At 39.7% G+C, this 22,500-nt stretch overlaps 1 protein-coding gene across 4 annotated transcripts in view; it reads left to right on the top strand.

Moving 5' to 3' along the window:
• The window catches only part of LOC143032297 (protein unc-80 homolog), a 158,514-nt gene that overhangs the window by 97,958 nt on the left and 38,056 nt on the right, over positions 1-22,500 (top strand). For 3 of the 4 annotated variants that reach the window (XM_076196782.1, XM_076196781.1, XM_076196780.1), the window contains exons 35-52: positions 421-610; positions 1,795-1,958; positions 2,465-2,602; positions 2,947-3,057; positions 3,234-3,395; positions 3,873-3,984; positions 4,324-4,517; positions 5,460-5,579; positions 6,118-6,347; positions 6,787-6,982; positions 7,395-7,613; positions 9,029-9,171; positions 13,831-14,011; positions 14,601-14,756; positions 15,538-15,741; positions 16,174-16,290; positions 17,044-17,184; positions 21,652-21,775. In XM_076196782.1, the coding sequence (XP_076052897.1) occupies positions 421-610; positions 1,795-1,958; positions 2,465-2,602; positions 2,947-3,057; positions 3,234-3,395; positions 3,873-3,984; positions 4,324-4,517; positions 5,460-5,579; positions 6,118-6,347; positions 6,787-6,982; positions 7,395-7,613; positions 9,029-9,171; positions 13,831-14,011; positions 14,601-14,756; positions 15,538-15,741; positions 16,174-16,290; positions 17,044-17,184; positions 21,652-21,775 (2,902 nt within the window). The remainder of the gene's footprint in view (positions 1-420; positions 611-1,794; positions 1,959-2,464; positions 2,603-2,946; positions 3,058-3,233; positions 3,396-3,872; positions 3,985-4,323; positions 4,518-5,459; positions 5,580-6,117; positions 6,348-6,786; positions 6,983-7,394; positions 7,614-9,028; positions 9,172-13,830; positions 14,012-14,600; positions 14,757-15,537; positions 15,742-16,173; positions 16,291-17,043; positions 17,185-21,651; positions 21,776-22,500) is intronic. The other variant, XM_076196779.1, reaches the window with a different exon arrangement.

Here is a 22,500-nt window from a genome sequence, read left to right as displayed (position 1 = left end):
CTTTCCCGGCAACGGCAGTGGGTCTCGGTTTGGAGTCTATGGGCCCTTTTGGGTGGGCCTTAAAGATTCACAAATGTGGAAACAAATCTAAATTTAGTGGTAGTTAGCGGATGCAGAACGATTTCACTCAGTGTTGAAGACGTGGTCTCTAGGACGCTAAAGAACAGCAGGGCATAAGCAACGGGTGCGTGAGAAACATTAAAAATCCAACTACATACATACCTTCACCTATCCCACGACATCCGTTTTCCCTTTTATTTCACCTAATGGAAAATACCTATTACAGTGTACTTAACTGATTTTAAGGATTTTGTTCTGACTAACGACAGTCGATGTATTCTTGTACTCACTTGGAGAAACCAATCTCCCTCGAGGTTGAGGAACCTCGGGAAGACGTTGATTTCCAATATTCCTCACCAGCGCGCCTTCGTCACGACAACCCGGACGAGGAGGAAGCTGCAGGCGGAGATGGTGAAGATGGCTCTGGAGTCGCAGGAGTCCAAGCGACGCACCGAAAGGGAGAACTTCCTACTAACGACGGTGCCAGTGACCATCCAAGCCGCCTACGAACCCGCCCTCCACCACGTCTCCGCCGACGACCACGAAGAAGGTGATGGACAAAACCAGAAGCTTTTCCATTTTTCTTTTCTTCCTCCACACTGTGTCCGTTTTTTTTTTTTTTTTTTTTTTTTTTTTTAAATCTCGTCCCTCCTCCTCCTTCACCCTTATCTTCCTCTTTATCATACAATATTCCTCCTTCCTTTTTCTTTACCTGTGAACCCTGTTTTTCTTCTTTTCTGTTTCCTTTCTCCTCCTCGTACTTCTTTTATCACCATCTCTACTCCTGCCTATCATTCCTCCTTCACCACTTCTGACTCCACCTTTTCCTCCTCCACCACCTCCACCTTCGAATTCACCTCAGCCTCCACCTCTATTTTGATATTCTTGTCTTTGTTAGGTATATATTGTTTCTGAGTTCCAATATATCTTACCATACATTCCTTTAAGAGATCTTAGATGGACTTTACATAGTATGGACCCAGTAACGACAATGGTGGTAGAAAAAAAGAAGAAGCATATATATATATATATATATACATATATATATATATATATATATATATATATATGTATATATATATATATATATATATATATATATATATTATATATATATATATATATGTATTCAACAGATTTCTCTTTATAACGTGTAATTTATTGACAGTGTGGTTTCCCTACACGATACTTGCATGTTTTGATGGTAGCAGATTTCTTTTTTTAATTAAGTTCATGAACAGCTACATTGTAAGACACACAATGTAATATTTGATTATTTTATTCATTTGATGTATTTCAATCGCTACAAATGTCTCGTCAACTAACAGTTGCCCATAGAGGACACCTACCAGTTCACATCGTCAATTACTGTCTCGTATCGCTTGCCGTTTAGCTTTTCAGTTTCATGTCACATGTCCCCTGACCATCGTCTTCAATCTATGGTTACCTTGGATATTATCATATCCTCCTCTCCACCCTCTTTGATCTCATCTTAACTCATTGTTTTCATCACCAACGCTTACTATGTGCGTTTGTGGAGTGCGGGTCCCAGATCTTCCTAATTGCGGGTTTGAGTCCCGCACTCCTTTCCGATTCCCAGCAGTGATTGTTTACTTACTCCAACAGTCCCGAAAGCTCATAATAGGACAAAAATGACAGCTTCGGGTGCAACTACGTGCCTCCTGGCGTATGATTCGCACGTGCTCATTCCTTTGATCATTCTATCTCCTGCAGGAGAGGAAACCGAGGCTGAGCCAGGCCGCACGGGACACCACGTGGCCGTGGCTCAACAGCTCTTTCCCTCGTGCCTCTGCTCAGCTGTGTTGACCATCATCCACCTGCTGGACGACCCCGCCGTCTCACCCGATGGTACTGCAGTCTACGAAGTCGCACACCAGGTATCGTATCAAACATATCGACTCACTGTACAAGCTGTGGTGAAATATATATATATATATATATATATATATATATATATATATATATATATATATATATATATATATATATATATATATTTTACAAATTTTTCTCGGGAATCTCTGTTAGTCGAAAACCCGTTTTGGCCCAGCTGAATAATCTCTTCTGGTATTGGGCTCCCTGTCCTATCCTCGCCATCTTAATATACTTCCGAACCACCACCAACTCGAGTTACCTGGCACCAGAAGAAGACTGCGCGCATGAAAGTCACGTTCTGAATGGCGAAGTGGTAACGCGTGGAACTCACGCCCAGAGGAAGCCGCGTTCAAAGCCACGCAACGGGCGAACCTGATTGTTTGAAATACATACACATGTTGAATTACAGAAAACAGATAACGAAATAAATGTGCTCAGTTTATCAAATCTGTTAACTCACTCCTTATATAATCATTGGAAATTCTGATGTGATCTTCTTGCTTACTAGGTCATTTGGGCGTGTCTGGTTGAAGACTCCGCTCTGTTTCTTCGCTTCTTTCTCGAAAAGTTGACCAGAGAACGACAAGACGTCATGATTAGGTTGATGAGACGTCTCATAAGATTTATTCCTACACTTCCTTCACAAGTGAGTACTTATCAGCGAAATGTCAGTGAACGCTACACTTCTCATGATGTATCCATCTGATTAAGATACTAAAAGAAATATACTCATTCTTTGAAATGTTCCGTAACGTTGTTTCGAGTCTCCTTGTCCGTATTATCAGCTGTGTTTGGAATATAATGGTTATCAGTCTGAACATCTGCGAACACTCAGGGGCGACTAGACTAGACAAGGGGAGAAAGACAAAAATTTTCTTTAATCTCAAAAGTTACGAAGCATTGCAAAGAGTGAGTACATTTTTGGGACACCCTGGGGCACATATGTATGTCTATATTATTTTCTTTCTTTCTCATCGCTTCTCCGAATAGGCGGCGTTTGCTCTCTACAATTACATGGTCGGTTACGTTATGTTCTACGTCAGAAGTCCCCAGGAAACGTCTTCCAACTTTATCTCAGCCGCCCTGTCTATCCTCTGGATGGTACGTCCAGCTCAAACAACGTTTGATTTCATGCATTTATTCACTGCATCAGACCAATTCTTACAGTGACTCATTAACCAGAATGATATTCATCATTTACAACATAAACGTTTGCGAAAACTTAATTCTTTATTTTGGGGAGAGACTTGATAATATCCGTTCATGTTTTCATGTAGGTGGTTCCAAGCATTCAAGGTATCCTGTTTAAGGACCTCAAGCAGATATTTCGAAAGGAGCAGTGTGATTCTTCTCTGCTCATCACGGCAAATGTCCCGTCTGCCAAGAAAATCATTGTCCATGGTCCTGGAGGGATGGACGGTGGAGGGATCCCATCACAGGTACAGTAATAGTGTCCAAATGTAAAAAAAAAAAACAAAAAAAAAAAAAAATCACTAGATCGTAATTGACAATGATAGTGTCCGAATAACAGAATTCTTATGGTAAAAAGACATAAACTACACTGAGTAATTTTGAGCTATCTATCTGTTCATCTATATACCATTAGGCTTTGTCCCCCTTATAAGAGAGGTAGCCAGCCAAAGTTTTGACCCCCGCCAATACCACTCCTACCCATCACCCATTTCCTTTGCGAATAAAAAGTCATCCCCAGCTCCCGCCACCTGCCTGGTTCACTAGCAATGTATGGAGGCACAGCACATCCACAGCAGGGCCAGTAATTTCTACCGTAAAAAAGTAGTTTTCAGACAACTCGAAATTATAACACAAGTGAATCGTTATAAATAATTTCTCGTGTGAAAAAAATAATACAACTCTTTATTATAACACGGTTGAATGGTTACCACGTGTCTTTGCAGTTCCCAATTCAGGAGGACACGCAGTTTTGTCAGATTCTTCAGGAATCCCTTGATTACTTCGGGATTCCAGAGAGTGATCACAAATTCTATTTCCTTATCGACCACAAGACAAGTAAGCTGGGTCGTCTTCTGTTACCCTTCGTCCAGAAAGAGTTTCACTATGTTTTGATACATTATTAGTTATATATTTTGTCAGGAAGAATAATGTATACTTAATTTCCTGCTTTTAGAAAGATTCATTAAGGGAAGAACAGCTTTATGTGTAAAGCTGGTTGGAAAAAATAAGCAAATATACAAACAGTAGATAGATACGTAAATATATAAATAAACAAACAAGCAAATGAATAATAGGTAAAGATAAAAGTTAAAACAAAACAAAAATAATATAAAATAGAATGAAATGAAATATATAGTAAAACCAGCCCTCATCCTAACTCTTCATCCTTTCTAGATCAAATCCACAACCTACAGTCCTACGTCAGGGACTTCTATTTCTTCAAGCGTCTTCAGTATCCTCAACTCCTGATGGTCAAGATGGAACCTGATGACGCTTACGACGCTCTTCAGCGGCAAGCCTTCACCCAAAAGTTCCTCGAGATTGGCAAAGTACTCATGGCCTACACGATCTTGAAGAGACCGGACCAAGTAAGCTCCTCTGAATCGTGTCTTTATGTATATGATCCCTGATTAACCAACTCTTAATCACTTTAAGCTGAATTGCGTTAAGTAAACTCTTAGCTGAACCATGAATTGCTGAATGAAGATTTTGCTCAGATGAAGAACAAAGCTGTGACGCAAATCATCTTCATTGTCAAATAAAGATTATCTTCGTTGCAGCTGTGGATTTTATCTGTTCTCTGTAAGATACGGTTTCTCGTGGTCTTTCTCAGAGAAAATTTACTTATTTCTGTGAAAGTACCTGGTCAAGATTACTAAAACACAACGGCTTGGAGATTATGTTGTCCATTCATGTCAAGGAAAATGAAAAATTAAACTACCATTCTGGCAGTTGTTAAAGGCAAGAAAATTAAGAATGAAGATGTAGTCTAAAAAGGAGAATTAGAAAAATGTTATGTTAAAAATGTAACCTATATCACAAGCAAATAAATGAGTGCATTAAACGTAAACGTTAATTTGCAAATAGACTAAATGAATGTTACAGTCATCTCACATTACGACGAGAGGCAATGTAGATCTAAGTTGAAGAATCTTTTTACACTTTACCACGCAAGGTGTCCCTATGTTTGTGTGGTAAGACATTTAGAAAAATGGATTCCGGTTGGGGAAATGTGACAAAATGAGTTTCTTGTTCATAGAAAAATTGTCGATATTGAGTTATATTTCAAGACGAAGAGTATCAATCTGTTTTGAGTCACTGCATCTAGTGAATTTACATATTTTACTTGACAATAAGGAATAGTGGGTGACATCTTCCACACCCCGATGACGTCATGTCGTTTGTTTTTGTTCCAAAATGTAACGAATTATTGTCGTTTGAGATTGTCCAATATGTAGCTTCGAAAATGGAAAATTAATTACTTGTATGGTTCGATATTACCACGGATACTGAAACCCCATTTCTTGCAGGTTGCACAACGTGTCTTCTTTTTGCACGACGAGCTGACCAAACTCCCGTCCTTTCCTCGCAAGGCCCTAGAAGCAGACTTCGCTCTGTACAAGGGCGGTGCTATGGGAAAGGTACTCCGGGTACTAAAATGATTTATGGTGTCTCTGCATGGTTGTTGTCGTTGTTGTTCTCCTAAAGTAAAAGTAGTTGTTACGGTAGTCCTCCATCTAGTTTGTTGGTGTGGGCTGCTGCTGCTGTCGTTGCTGCTGCTGCTGCTGCTGCTGCTACCGTCGTCACTGGCGCTGTTGCTGCTGTGGTTGCTGATGCTGTTTATGCTGTTGAACAGCATCGTCGTGTGATTTTGCAGCAGCACGTAAAGTTTGCATGACTGAGGCCCGTGAGTATGGTAGATGACCGGGTCCTCACGTAGGTCCTCTGTTGTCGTAAGTGTGTAGATTATCTAGTTATTATCTACTTAGTGGTGAAAACAGTGACCTTATATTGACCTTTTATTCTTTCCTCTGACTTTTCTAAAAATAATTCTTCCGGATATCTTTGCTGATTAGAGACTGATTTCAACCTTTCTCTCTCTTTCCCTCCCCCTCCTCGCCTCCTCCCTCTCTCCTTTCCCCACACGTCCTCTCTGTCCCTTCTCCCTCCCTCCCCCGATAACCACAGGAACTCCGTGGACTAGATCAGATGCACAAGTACATGTGGGTCATGCTGGTGTCCCGCATGTGCGAAGGAATGGCTGGAAACCTGACCTACACCACCGACATTCACCTTTTCATTAACGTCATCAATGGGTCTTTATTGCTGCACTGCGAGGACTCGTCAATGCTGAGATTGTGTTGTGCCTCTTACATCAACGTGGCTCATCACTTCAAGAACCTCTTCTTCCTCAACGGGTAAGAACAGAGATCTCGCAGTTATAGAATATCCTTTATACTTCCAATATTTTTTAAAGTTTTGTTCTTATAATAACCATGATTTCTATATTACTACCAATTCTTGTATTCAACTGAACAATATTAAGCAGTAATCTTCGTTTTGATCAATAAGAAGAAGTAAATACAACCGAGGACTAAATGATAGGTAATTTTTCTTCCGTTAAAGAAAACAAACAAACATGACGTCATCAAAAGTCGAGCAAATGAACTACTTCATAACATCATAATATTGAATTTTCTTTCAACACTAAACCTACCTATTCTTGTTTCGACCTTGTATACAACAACTTGTTAAGAAATCATAGTGAAAAAATTTATAATATCTCCATTAAGGGAAATTCTTTCCATGTCAACTCGGCGTCTTTATTTACTTTATCTCTTCTTGTTCCTCCTCCAGATACATGATGGTGATGCCAACAATCCTAAGGGTTTACAGCAACTATCAGAGCAACAGAATGGTGGTTTCTGTCATCGAGTTTGTTGTGAAACAACTCTACATTCTTCATCGTAAGCCTTTCATTCTTCAAATGCTGGGTTCTGTGGCTCCAATCCTAGACATGGACGAGTCTAACATCTACGGTGATGCGAATAAGGTAGGCTCATTGAAGATCATGCTAAAACAAAGGGTGAAATGTGTGGAGGGAGATAGGGAGATAGGACCGTGGAGGCTTCGCTAACACTTCAAGCCGTTACTATATCCTTTGACCAAGAGAATAGGTACATGGTGTGCAGAATACGAACTCTGAATTTCTTATTCGGGATCTCAATAGCTTTCGATCTTGAGACCACAATAAAATGTGCATTCTATTATGTCTAACGCTAAGTGATTCTTTTTCGTTTAGAGGGACGTTTCTTGGTGCTAATAGGTTAGAAAGAAAATAGCTTTGACGAAATTATCCATGAAAGTCTGATGTCCTCTTTAGAAAATTCCTTATGGTTAATACAAGATTTTTTTGAGCTCAGAAGAACATGACCCACCACTTATTCCTGTTTCACCTTCTACAGATTCAACCACGTCGCGTCTTCGAGATTCTTCTCTCCCTCGAGCGCAATCACGAGGACCCTCTGCACATTCTCGATCTCCTGACGGTGGAGAAGCCCCTCAAACCCCTTGACTTCTGCTACCACGACGAAGTCGACTCTCTCACTTTGCTCGAAGTAGTGGACATGTGTGTGACCGTGGTGGCCTACTCGGCCGACTCCAAGAGAGGTCATCAGATGCTGGTAGGTGATGAAGCGCTTTAGGTTTCTAGCTATAGATTTCATTATTGCTGTCGTCAGACAATTTTAGTCAGGTTATGGAACGTCACAGGGGCTGTAATAGGATATTTGGGTGGTGGAACAGGGAATATGGTTAGTGGAGTTCAGGTAGAGAGCTTGAGAGAAGAAGTAGTGGGATTAAGATTAAAAGATGACCTTTTGGTCCATTACGAGGTAAAAAAAATTGTGTTTACCTGTGTCTGTCTCTTTGTATTTACCTAATTGCTCATAGGGACCATCTTTGTACTTCCATTAGTAATACTTGGATTTAGCTGGGTTTGCATTATCTCTGTCAACAAAATACTCCAGAAGTTAATATTCTTCCTGAGATAAGAAATTGTTGACTAGGTTTCAAGAAAAATTCTGATCTGCATAAGAATGCAGGATTCTTTTGTATCAAAGTTATGAGATAAAATGTCAATGGAGGTATGTACTCTTAAACCTCAAAAAGTTACAATAAAATTTCAAATAAAAGTGTCTGGAGTTGCAGGCAGAGAGCCAAGAAGAAGTTGATAATATTTTGAGGTGGATCCAAATCCAAATGCATACCCCCAACACGCACGCACACACACACACACACACACACACACACACACACACACACACACACACACACACACACACACACACACACACACACACACACACACACACACACACACACACACACACACACACACACACACACACACAAACACACACACAGACACACAGACACACACACACACACAGACACACACACACACACACACACACACACACACACACACACACACACACACACACACACACACACACACACACACACACACACACACACACACACACACACACACACACACACACACACACACACAGACACACAGACACACACACACACAGACACACATACACACACACACACACACACACAGACACACACACACACAGACACACACACACACACACACACACACACACACACACACACACACACACACACACACACACACACACACACACACACACACACACACACAGACACACATACACACACACACACAGACACACATACACACACACACACACACACACACACACAGACACACACACACACAGACACACACACACACACACACACACACACACACACACACACACACACACACACACACACACACACACACACACACACACACATATATATATATATATATACATATATATATTTGTATATATATATATATATATATATATATATATATATAATATTTTACCTTGTGAGATAGGGTTTCATCTACAGATACTGTTTTTTTCCTCTTTTCTTGTTCTCTTGTTTCTGTCTTCTCCTGTCCTATTTCTCCGCATACTGTCCTAATATCTTAAACCTCCACATGCAGACCATCTTGGAGGCCATTTTGGGGATGGTCCTCAGGCACCTCCAGACAACGGCCGGGCGGGATCTTCGACAGGAGAAGGAAACAATCCACCACATTGCTGTCGCCATGAAGACGCTTATCTCAAATTCGGAGGCTCTTGCAAAGTGAGACTTTTCTTGAATAAAATCTTTGTTGAAGTGGGCAGCAAAAAAAAAAAAAAAATAAAAAAAAAAATAATAATAGATAAATAAAAATAAAAAATTAAAAAAAAATTAAATAAGTAAATAAAGTCATTAATTAAAGCTGGGAATGCTCAAGCTCTATCAAAGTACATATCTGTAAACTTTTGTTATGGGCTCTCATTCTCATGATATTTCTTTATTCTACAAACTTAATGGACTAAATTGTAGTCTCGCAATCATACAGACCTCAACTTGATTCTTGAGTTGTGTGAATGTGTGAGTGTGTGAGTGTGTGTGAGAGAGAGAGAGAGTGTGTGTGTGTGTGTGTGTGTGTGTGTATGTTTGTGTGCTCATGTGAGTGTGTGTATGTGATGGCATCAGATATTACAATGTTTGCCAAAAAAAAAATTCAGTAAGGGAAATGGAAGATAAGGGTGAAGTCTGAGGTCAAGGCAAAGGTCAAGGGTAAGCAATTAACCTTGGTCACCCGAGCACATATGGCAAAGGTGAACCTCGGAATGAATTCACGACCTTTTGGATCTGTTTTTTTTTTCTGACCTTTCCTGAACCCATCATTCCACTTTCAGTTGAGCAATAGTCGTCACTCAGGTCAGGTCATCCGGGTAGCTGCTTCAGTTAGTGATATGGCGAGTGGTTGTGTTACCGTGTTCAGCGCCGTGGAGGTACAATCTCTATTTAGTAGAATTGAAACCTTGGAGGATGCTGTAAAGTGCCTTAAAGAGGAGAGTCGAGTTCTCCGCCCAAAGGCCCAAAATACTGAAGACAAAACTAGCTATGAGTTTGGATGGAAAACGACGAAAAACAAGATGAGGATTAGTGGAAAAAAGTCCTCACCAGCCCCTCTCGCTTGCAAGAACTCGTTTCAAATTCTAGCGAATTTACAGGAAGAAGAAGCAAATAAAACTCAAGAGAAGAAGGGAAGGGCAGACGCTGGATCCCTGCCCACAGGTAAGATTTTGGTTGTAGGAGACAGTCAAGTGAGGTACTTAGACAGGGCTTTCTGCGATAAAGATAGGAAACATAGGACGCAGGTGTGTTTCCCCGGCGTGGGGATAGGAGATGTTAGAGATAGGAATGAAGAGTGTTTAGGAGGGGTAGGTAAGGACCCTGTAGTTTGCTTAAGTGCCGGGGGCAATGATAAGGTAAGTTAGGGAGTGAGGAATTATTTGCGCGGTTCTGGGATGCGCTAGACAAGATTAGAAATAGGGGAGGTGTTCCTGTTGTATGTGGAATCCTTCCGAGGCGTAGAGTTGGAGGCATGTGGCATTCCAGGGCTATTGCAATGAATTGCAGGCTGGCAAAACATTGTAAGGCCAATGAATGGGCATTTGTCGACAACTGGGACAGCTTTTACGGTAGGAACCATCTACAGTATATACAAAGGACGGGGTGCACTTGTCGCCCAGAGGATTTCGGCTCCTTGCTGAATCCCTTGAGCGAGAAGTAGGCACCCTACAGGGTTCTTTTCGGGTAGATTACGTGGGAGTAGGGGGGGAAGTATCGGAATATAGTTTAGGGAATAAAAACAACTTAGAGAGGGACTGTGAAAAGAATCACCAAAGCAGGTGGAGGGAAGATAAACTTAAAGTTTACTATACAAATAGCAAAAGCATAATTAACAAAATTGATTTGCTGCGAGGTAAAGCATGCGTAGAGAACTTCGATATTATAGCTATTATCAACATGGCCAATAAACATTTCCTTCCGGAAATCGAAATAGAAGGATATAAGTTTTTTTTTTTTTACAAGGATAGGGTTGGCAGGAGTGGGGGAGGTGTAGCATTTTTCGTTAAAAATACAATAAACTGTATTATCAACAATTCGATTAAGGAAGAGGACTGTACTGAATCCATTTGGGTAGATATTATAGGCAAGAATAAGAAAGTTATTATTGGCGTCTTGTACAGACCTCCTAACCTCAGCGTTGAGCAGACTGATCCCCTGATTCATGAAATTCACGGAGTGTCCCAGTACAAAAACGTTGTGATCATGGGAGATTTTAATTATAGAAACATTGACTGGGAAACTTTAATAGGAGGTCAGGAAACAAAGAAATTTCTAGATGTGGTGCAGGATAATTTCCTAAAACAAGTGATCACCGATCCTACGAGAGGAGTAAATACTCTGGACTTAGTTTTAACTAATAATGAGCACCTAATGGGTAACGTAAAAGTGGGAGATAGTCTAGGCTCTAGCGATCATTAAGAAATAAGATTTAATATTATTTGGGAAGAATTAAAAAGTACGAATAACGTCCAAGAACCAGACTTCAGGACAGCAAACTTTGACAATATAAAATCCTATTTGAAATTGAATATGAAATTTCATGCGGACGTTTAGGACATTGTCGAGTCTCGGTGCGTGACCGGGGGTCAGGTCATGACTAGAGGTCGGGTCACGATGGGTAATATGCATACCTTGGGTCAGGTCATTTGGGGGCGAGGGCTCAACAGACAGGTCAGCGATTTGGATGAAATGTATAGCAATCCAACTGATTTAAATATTAATGCACAAAATACATTTATCCCCCTGAATTCAATATGGAAAAATAGTAATACTCCCAAATGGATGAAGGACAGATTAAAACATGAGATCGGAATGAAAAGAGGACTTTACGTAAAAATAAAAAACGGGGAAACACACCTTAGATCAAGATATAACGAAATGGCAAAGCTGGTTAAAAAGAATACACGTGCAGCGAAACGTAATTATGAAATTAAGGTTGCTAGTCAAGCAAGATCAAACTAAAAAGGTTTCTTTCATCTCTATAGAACAAAAAATAAAGAAAGAATAGGAGCAATTAAAAACGATGAAAATGTCATGATAGAATCGGAGGAACAATGAGTGAGGAGTTTAACAATTATTTTGTATCGGTGTTTACTAATGAGAGGTTAGATAAAGTACCTGACTGCGATCCGATTTTCAGAGGGGATGAAGAAAGTAGTTTATCTCATATCAGTACCAGTAAAGTAGAAGTAGTCAAGCAGATTGAAAGAATTAAAACTACAAAATCCCCGGGTCCAGACGAAATTTTTCCGAGAATGCTAAAGGAGTGTAAATTTGAAATCTGCGACCAGTTAACTGAAATATTTAATAAATCAGTAGACACTGGTTTTGTGCCAACTGCTTGGAGGCAAGCACACGTTGTTCCTGTTTTTAAGAAGGGAGATAGATCGTCTATATGCAACTACAGGCCAATTAGTTTGACATCGATTATAGAAAAATGCTTGAATCAGTAATAGTAAATAGACTCAGAGAACACATCGAAAGGCATAATTTAATTCGTGATTCACAGCATGGTTTCTCTAAGGGTAAGTTATGTGTGACTAATCTTCTATCTTTTTACACTAAAGTATATAAGGCGTCAGATAACAATGATAATTATGATATTATTTACCTTGACTTTAACAAAGTGTTCGACAAGGTGCCACACCAGAGACTAATAAATAAAATCAAAGCCTACGACATAGGAGGAAAAGTGTTAGAATGGATTAGAGCTTGGATTAGTAACAGAAAACTGCGGGTCACCATAAATGGAGTAAAATCTAGGTGGGGCAATGTTACTAGTGGGGTCTCCCAGGGCTCGGTTTTGGGTCCCTTGTTGTTCAATATGTACATAAACGACTTAGACGACGAAATATATAGTGATGTTAGTAAGTTTGCGGACGACACTAAAATTGGACTCCTAATTAGGTCAGGAGACGACGCAGAGATTCTGCAGGATGATTTTAACAAAGTGTTCACATGGTCGGTGAAATGGCAAATGAACTTCAATATTTCTAAGTGTAGCGTGTTAAACGTAGGGCTACACAACCCCGAAAATAGATACAGCTTAGATAATACGCTTTTAGAGAAAACTGAGTGGGAGAGAGACTTGGGAGTTCTAGTGAGCCCGGACCTTAAAACCAGGAAACAGTGCATTAGCGCCAGGAATAAAGCTAGCAGAGCATTAGGTTTCATTACTAGGACGGTAACGAATAGAAGTGCAGAGGTAATTATTAAACTCTATCTAGCAATAGTTAGGCCCATCCTTGACTATGCGGTACAGTTTTGGTCTCCATCCTACAGAATGGACATCAATTCACTAGAATCAGTACAGAGAAGAATGACCAAAATGATACATGGACTCAGAAATTTGCCTTACGTAGAGAGGCTTAGGCACCTTAACTTACACTCTCTGGAAAGACGGAGAGTGCGGGGTGATCTGATAGAGGTGTTCAAGTGGATCAAAGGCTTTAACCAGGGTGATGCAAACAAGGTCATCATATTAAAACAACAGGGCAGGACTCGCAGTAATAGTTGTAAACTGGACAAATTTAGATTTAAGAAGGAAATAGGCAAGAATTAGTTTACTAATAGGGTGGTCGATGAATGGAATAAACTTAGTAACCATGTAGTGAGCGCTGAAACTATCAGTTATTTTAAGAAACGATTAGACAACTTTACGGATGGGGATGACAGGTGGTGATGTATACGGAACTGCCTAGTGTAGGCCTTATGGTCTCTTGCAGTCTCCTTCATTCTTATGTTCTTATGTTGTTTCGTAGGAATTACTCCATGACCTCTTGGATCTGTTCTCTGTCTTGACCTTTTCTGACCCTTGCCATTCCCCTTTCGCAGGAACTACTCAGGCCCCCAGAAGGCAGCGGGCGAGGGCAAGGGGTCAAGTCGGGTGAACTACTCGAAAGCCTCGAAGGCTCTGAACCCCCCCATCGAAGTCGATGAAGACTCACACTCGAAGTACATGAGCGATTCCCGACGACATCCGACCGTTTATGATCGGGACATCGAGGACTCAGAGGTACTCCGTGTCTTCTCGAACCCCCCCCCCTCCCCCAACATCTCCACCCAACCACCCGCCACCACCACCATCCCACTATACCCCACCACCTGTCAGCTTGTCATAAATTTGAGGACCGAGAACAAGAGGGGCCAATATCATAAAATCTTTGATTTAAGAAAAACGCATTTGATAGACTGCTCTGTTTATTGAAATTGAACAAATAATGATATAGAGGAGATATATTTTTCTGTGATTAATGAAAATATGTTGTATTTATGTCTGACTTTTTAAGACATATTTCTCATCTTTTCTATAACGGAAAATATGTTAAATAATATGTAACTTTAGTGCTCTGAAAATAAATGACATTAGTCTGGCATCCATTAACATTTATAGTTGTGATGGAAACAAAAATTCCCAGCTCAGTGTTGAGTTACTCTCAGAATTGGCATTTTTTGAAATAGGACCTTTTAGCTATCCGCCAATTGTGCTAAATCAGAACCGGAATCTGGTCTGTGGAAATGAAATTTCACAATTATGAAGAAGAGAGCTACACATTCCTAATGGGTGACAGTATCTGACCTTCCATGACCTTTCCCGGTCACAGGCCCTTCGGAACGACTTCCGGCAACCGAGGGACACACTCCTCCATGTCATTGCTGAGTTCCTCACGACCTGTTCGGCACGGCTTCAGGAGATCAACAAAAAAACACCGGGGCAGGACAGCAAACACGCTGAACTACTGGACACCAAATCGCATTTAGTAAGTCAAAGGATAACCTGTTTTCATTCCTATTTTTTTGTATTAATTTTCGTTATTCATTATCTATCTATTACATATTCTTCATATCTATTTTTTAAATTTATTTGTTTATTCATTATTTACATATTTATTTGTTCATTTATTTATTAATCTATTGATCTATTTTTTATTCATCTATTTATTTGGTTGCCTATTCCTTTATTTATTTATTAATTTTTTATGGTGATATACTTTTTACATTTCTTTCCTTGCATCAGACAATTTTTTCAGCGGAGGGTGAAGATTTAGCTGGATAGATAAATAATTTAGTAGAAAAAATAAATTAAAAAACCTATTATGACCACAGTATACCCTTCATTTGAATAAAACCATCTGGTATTATCCAGCATAAGAAATATAAAATACAAAAGTATGTCAGTACGATTCATTTCTGAAATAAACTCTAAGGAATGCTCGGAAGTCTGTTCCTTGTAGTAATGTAACAGCTGTAGTCCCAGTGATCAGATGTATAGTGAGTAATACATTACCTAGACCTGACTACGAGTGTGGCAAGGCCAGAAAATATTAAAAACCTCAGTTCTAATAGGTGGTGTTGGATCAAGAAGGATTAATCATCGATTAATTGGAATGGTATTTAGTCTCAAGTTAATTTTTCTACGGGGTAAAATCGTCTAGCATCGGCCAGGGCTAAACCTTAAAGCAATCAACCGTGCTGGGTGGGGGGTAGGGGGTGGGTAGTGGAGCAAGTTGATAAGGTTAATTGAAACCCTTATTTCTTCAGCGCCTTGCTGAAGTCGCCCACAGTCTGCTGAAGGTGGCCCCTTACGACCCCAGCACGATGGGATGCAGGGGGCTTCAGCGATACATGAATGAAATTCTGCCTCACCCCGACTGGTCACACGAAGAGCTTCGCCCGGCCCTCGTCAACATCCTTCGAAGGCTGGACAAGACCTTTAATAAGATTGCCAAGAAAAATTCCATCAGGGTAAGTGAGAAGGGAGGGAGAGATTTTCCGGGGTGATCTTGTAAAACTACAACGACGTTTGATTTTTAAATTCAGCAGCGAATAGAATTATAAAGGGAAAACAAATCAGCTGAAGAAATGAGTTTGAGTTAATGGGACTTCCATGAGGTTATGATGGATGACGTAAGAATGAGGTAGGAATACCGCATAAGATGTGGTACTATTATGTGAAGCGGTTATTTGCATCTGTTCTTATGAAATGTAAAGACAAAGTATAAGTAATTACTGATTATTCTTTTCATACGAATGTTTTCATTTAGTCTTCTGCTAAGCATTAATGAATTCAAATATAATCCATACAAGTACGAGTAATATTTTTTTTCCTTTTTCTATCCTACTCCTCTTTACACCTCAATCAAAATATTTTAGTAAACATATTTTTCCTTTGTACAGCGTCACACAGACTGGGGAGCAGCGGCGAATCTCCTGAAAGGAGTCTACACAACGCTTTCCAAGTACCCATACATCGCCCACTTGCCTCACCTCAAGATGGTTGTTCAAGTCTGTCAGGTAAGAAGCCCACCAGTCTAATATCGTTTACAGGTTCCCCTGCATCCCAACCATGTCAGTTTGAAGACATTGAAGCTTAATAGATATCTTAGCTATCATCTTACGTCAAGAACCCCAAGAATACACATTCGACGGACCTACGAGACTAATCTAATAAGAGAGGCCATACAATAAAATACAGACATCATCACAACATACACCGACATACGTTGTCTCTCCATCCTGGTAGGTCACTATAACAAATAATTAGATTCGAAAATCTGCACAGAAACCTTGGACCTACAAGCTCTCTCCAACACCCGTGAAAAGTCCCTGAGACCAGAACTAAGCAAACAATGGGAAGGACAAGCAGGACAGACGGCGTAGATCCGGTGGGTGTGGCATGCCACACTCCTTTTCACCTAATCACTGAGTAGACTACAATGTTCTGTGCCACTGAAGAAGGATCAGAAACCTACAATCTCAACGGCCTTTGAAGAAATTATCCACAAACTTACAAAAGAGGATAAGACTATCCTCTCTATCTGTCTATCTGTCTATATACCAAGGGCCTCTTTCCCCTTACAAGGGAGGTAGTCAGTCAAGGCACACACACACTCCCACCCATTCTACTCCCGTCCATCACTATGTTTGAGAGTGGAATGGAAACCTATCGAAGAAAGTCAATAATGCTAACCTTGCTTTGAAATTTAATGAAACATGTATTAGAAAAAATCCCCCATCTAAACATATCCTTTTCCTTACTTGCTACAGTCACTAATCCTTGGCGAGCGGCTGAGCGACAGCGAAGGGTTTCACTCGAGCGGTAACGCCGCCTCCTGGACACAGACACCACCTCAGCACTTCTGCTCTATGGTCGTCAAGATCATCGCAATGCAGATTCTGGCAATGGGGGTAAGTATCCGGCCGATTTCTCCTTGGGTCGTTGCATCGGAGTTCGTGTCTATAAATCTTACTACAATATGGTGGTAACCCTGCTCCATAATTCTAGGGACCCGTCATCTGACACAATAATTCAGAGAGGTTATCAGTCTGCTCAACAAGTACATTTAACAAAATAGCAGTGGCTTAGTTAATCATTTACTCAGTTAATTGGTTCATGTCAAGATGAATGTACTTACAACAGTAGAGTTGGTCATAACGATATTTTAGTAGGGTATAAAGTTACCTCCTTTGGGCAAGATTACTTCTACTTTTACATTACAGGGTCGGTAGGTAGGTGCTGGGTGATTGGGTGGGATGATGGATGGGTCGGAATGAATCAGAGGGAGTAAAGAAAGCAAGTAGTCGGTGATCTGCAAAGGGAGAAGGTACTCGCTGAGTAGGTACAGTAGATCACCACCTCTGAGGAAAACGACAGGAAGAAAAAGAAAAAGAAAAGCGTATTTTGCCAAATAGTTACGGACATCCCCCTCTGTAACGTACTTGTTATCCCATTAGCCTTATTAAAGTCCATAATATCACTATCACACTAAGAAGCTTTTTTTTTTTTTAAAGTATACGGTTGCGCAACCTTCCAGTTTGGTTAGTTGGTTAATAGCATCAATAAGTTCCATATAGGTACTTAGGAGTTTGCCCTAAAGATAACAAATCTTATTAACTGTTGACATATTTTTTCTTTCTAGATACTGTAAGTACGGCTATAATTCGAAGATTATTTTTTTTAGTTTATAATTCATGTTATGCAAATCAATATATTCTATTATTCGCGTCCATTTTCATTAAATACTAATCAGATACTAATATTGTCTAAAGCAGTGATAACTTTCAGTAACTTATTAGATATTAATCATAGGGCAGTGTGAATAAGTATTTGTAGGGTATTCAAAAAACAAATTTCTTTCTCATCAGCGTTCTTAAGTTCATATAATATCTAATCATATTTATGAGCTTAAGAAACATACTGCTTAACTAATATAATACACAAAAAATGCAGAAAAAATGAAGAAAGTTTCTTGAACACCCAGTATATTGTAAGATAGTATTTAGTCTATACAAGATAAATAAAGAGAATGATTTGCGTTGATACTCTGTTGCAGATATTCAGCGAGGTCACAGGGGTGAGAGATGTTTTACCAGTTTATATTTCCTTTCACTTATTCTCCTCTTGTTTAAAATTAGTCCTTTTGTGAAGTCTTGCCTCTTCCCCTCTCTCTCTCCGCGGGATGATGATGATGATGATGATGATGATGATGATGATGATGATAGAGCATAGGAACAGTTTCATAGATAACACATGCACAAGCTGTCTTCCCTGTTATAATTGTACACTGCATATCAGTCATCTTGTATATTTATCCTCCAGACTTCAACCCTTTGTATTAATCTCATTTACTATCTGTCTATTTCTGCACATATTCCTTACTCCTTGCTTATTGATTCATTAAGATATTTTCTACATATCTATTTATTTATTTACTTAATTATTTAGTTCCAAAGGAGGGAAAGAGAAACCTATATGAATATAGTAGTTTTAGAAAGATCAGTCTATTGAGTGTGGTTGGTAAGGTGTATGGATGTAAAGCGAGAAGATTAGAAAGGGGAACGGAGGAAATAGTTAGAGAAAGTAATTACGTGTTTAGGAGAAGACAAGTTTATGTATATCAAGTGTCTGTAATAAGAGGCAATTTGTGAGAATTATTTGTAAAAGGTAAGGATGGGTTTTGGGGTTGCATGCACTTGAAGAAAGCATATGAAAAGGATAGCAGAAGAGTGCTGTGGAGTTCATTGTGGATGTATGGAGAAGGGGGAGGTCTGATGAAGTTGATATATATATATATATATATATATATATATATATATATATATATATATATATATATATATATATATATATATATTTGCATGAGTAGTAGGACATGAGTGAGGGTCGGGAATGAAGAGTGAAAGGTTCAAGGTGACTATGAATGACGTCATTGCTATTCAGCGTATATATAGATTATTGACTGACTGAATGATCGATTCATTAAATACTTTACGAAGATTTTGGTTGATTAATTTATCATTCATTTATTTATAAAGTAATTCATATCTATGATTATATTAATTTTTCTATGTAGTTATTCATTTATATCATTTACCTTATAAATTCCTTAGGTCTTCTCCCAATATACTTACTTTTCCTGTAGTTCTTACTATATCTTCAACAATGCACATACAGTTAGTAAATTTGCACACATGCTAGACAAAAAGACATAGTCACTGGCTCAGAAAGTTCCCATACGTTCTTGAAGTCTACCCTCTCCAGAGGACCATTGTCTTGTTGTCTGTTGTCTTTCAGTCCAAAGGTCTTTGGTCTAACAGTCAGACGTCTTTACCGTAGTTAATGAACCCACGCGCATGCGCACATTTTTTCTCTCTTTCTCGGTGAAACAATTTAACGACCAACATTTTTGTATTTAGCGTCTCCTTCTTGAAACTTTTGACTCATTGATGATTTAATTTAGCTAAGGGAGATACATAGGAGAAAGCGAGTCTCGAAGTCTTGTTCTGAGGTGAAAAAAAAAAAAAAAATAGGCTTGCGCCTCTCCATACGTTGAATTTCATTGGAACTTTACTTAAGTCAGTTTGTCATCTTAGAGGTTCATTTTCTTACTAAACGCTCGAAAATAGTTTTGATGTTACTCTACTGACCTCAGTTGACTATCGGGATGTGTGCGTATAGTCATTTGGTCACTTTCAAGAACACCTTCTCTTATGTTTTGCAATATCACGTTCAAATAATCATCCCATATAGTTACATTTCAACGACTGTAAGGGTAAAAAAAAAAAAAAAAAAAAAAAAATACCGGGGCAGTTTGTATTCCCGTAACTAGATAAATTTTTTGATAACGAGATGCTTGTTTGATCTAAATATAAAATGTTATCGTTATTTTTATTATAAATCACACCGTACTACAAATACTCCGCTCCTTCCGTCTAGATTGATACCCTAAATGACTGTGAATATCATTCCTATGAACGCATTTGGTTATCATCATCGTCGATGATTTTAGGCAGTGCTTCCCATTAGCAATTTGCTTTCACTGCTTAATGACCTTTATAACATACGTTTGACTCCTCACATCTGAATAAATTTCGACACGCAAAAAAAAAAAAAAAAAAAAAAAAAGTGGAACTTTGTCACCTACGAGAAAAAAAAAAAAAAAAGCGAATCAATCAGTAAAGATGGATAATGTATAAATGACATGGAGCAAAAATCCTCCTCGTCGAGACAAATTGCATGTTTTCATTATTTCACGATACCTTTACCTTCTGTATAAATCCCTTCTTTTCCTACCTCGATCAAAGTCACGACTTGTCACTAGGACACTGTAAGGGGATCAAGTCCGTGTGATTTATATTCTTGTCCACTTACCGCCTTCAAGTCTTCTCCAAAAACCTCAAAATATGTGACTTTTATTCTCCGATTCCCTCTAGAACCTACTAGAATATTATTGGCCAATGTCTTTTGAACACTTCTCCTAATCTTCTTTTAGAAATACTGGTGAACCTTTATAGAACAGAAATTCCTTCTTAATAGAATCCTAGAGCATATAAATTTCTGCTATGCATTTAAATGATAAGCAAGGAACATAACGTAAGTTTGCGTTAAATGTTTTTTACAAATAAAAATCATCTTCCACAATTGACTCAAGATAATAACTAACGTGAAAATTAATATAAATAAAAATAAAGTTATTTCACATTCAATAGAGTATCTGAGCTTGTTAGCTCAAACTTTCATGTCATTTATGTTATTCCGTAAAATTAATTTTCACTGTGCACAAATGCGTGCGTACACTCACTCACTCACTCACACACACACACACACACACACACACACACACACACACACACACACACACACACACACACACACACACACACACACACACACACACACACACACACACACACACACACACACACACACACACACACACACACACACACACACACACACACACACACACACACACACACACACACACACACACACACAAAATACACACACGGCTCGACGGTGGAGTTGTACCACTTTTGATCGTTGTTTCATCGATCCGAGTTTGAGTCCCGCCCAGGGCTGAATATTGCAGCATCGCCCCAATATGAGCCAGTACGCCAACTCTGGTGGGCAAGGAGTTGGGTGTGTGTATAAGGTTAAAGCATTACCTATGGATCGGGCCATGAGTTCCGAGCTCTCATCTGGGAAGGTAATAGCTGTCGATCACGAGTCCAACACGTGATTGATGACCGTGGGGGATCACATACACATCACTTGCACGTACAAAAGTACACAAGCCAATTTTGACTCCAGATGGCGTTGTGACGTCGGACAAGGGAGCTTCTTTCCCTAATGTGACACTGTTCGTCTTACAGGTGACGTACTCCCTCGAGCAGATCTGTGGCGGGTCCTCGCTCTTCCCGACCCCAGATCGGACCGAGAACATGATCATGAACCTTCTTCTGCCGCTCTGCCTCAGGGTCGGATGTGGACGCAAAGGTAAGGGGGCGAGGAGGGAACGGGGGGGGGGGGATGGGAACTAAAAGGGGAAGAGAAAGGAAAAATGGAAAGGAAGGATGAAAAGTTTGGAGGAGGAGGTTAGTTCCCCGGTGAAGTGTGATGGAATGAGTGAGACTGTGTGGTGATGCTGTAGGTTTTGGCGCTGATAACAAAGCCTGATTAATCATAGGAATGAAGTAACTTTGCTTAGAGGAAGTTTAGCGCTGGGCAAATGGTTTTGGGAAATGGAGGAAGTTTGTTGCCCCAGTTTTCTCCTGCAGAAGGTACGCGGCCCCAGGAAACCGGCCACGGCCAACGGTTCAGCTTGTGAGTCACTTAGTGAAGGAGTGAAGTGTAGTGTGAGTTATTTTATGGAAGGAGTGAGTGTAGTGTTCTGAATCATTTGTGTAGTGGTTGCGTTTGTAAAATTGGAGTTTATTGCTAAGATGAAACTGTGCTGATATTGTTTTATTGCTGGGTGGTGACCTGAACGCAGATGTATCAGTGTAATTCGTACTTGTCTCGGAGGAGATTTCTTTGTTAGGTTGGTTTCTGGGGGAGTTTGGTAAAGTATAGAATTTGATGTTCTATTGTGAATTACTCTTTTGTCATCTGAATATGTATGTGGTTTTTGTATGAATGCATTGTGGAGTACGGGGGGCAGGTTATTGTTGATGTTTGAATATACATGTATTAGTATTTTTTTTAGAACCAGCACTTCCTGA

The sequence above is a fragment of the Oratosquilla oratoria genome, chromosome 13 (genome assembly GCF_046742065.1).
Source record: "Oratosquilla oratoria isolate Oo_2021 chromosome 13, ASM4674206v1, whole genome shotgun sequence".
Classification (NCBI taxonomy): domain Eukaryota; kingdom Metazoa; phylum Arthropoda; class Malacostraca; order Stomatopoda; family Squillidae; genus Oratosquilla; species Oratosquilla oratoria.
The sequence above is the reverse complement of the archived record's forward strand: the minus strand, read 5'-3'. Positions and strand labels throughout refer to the sequence as shown.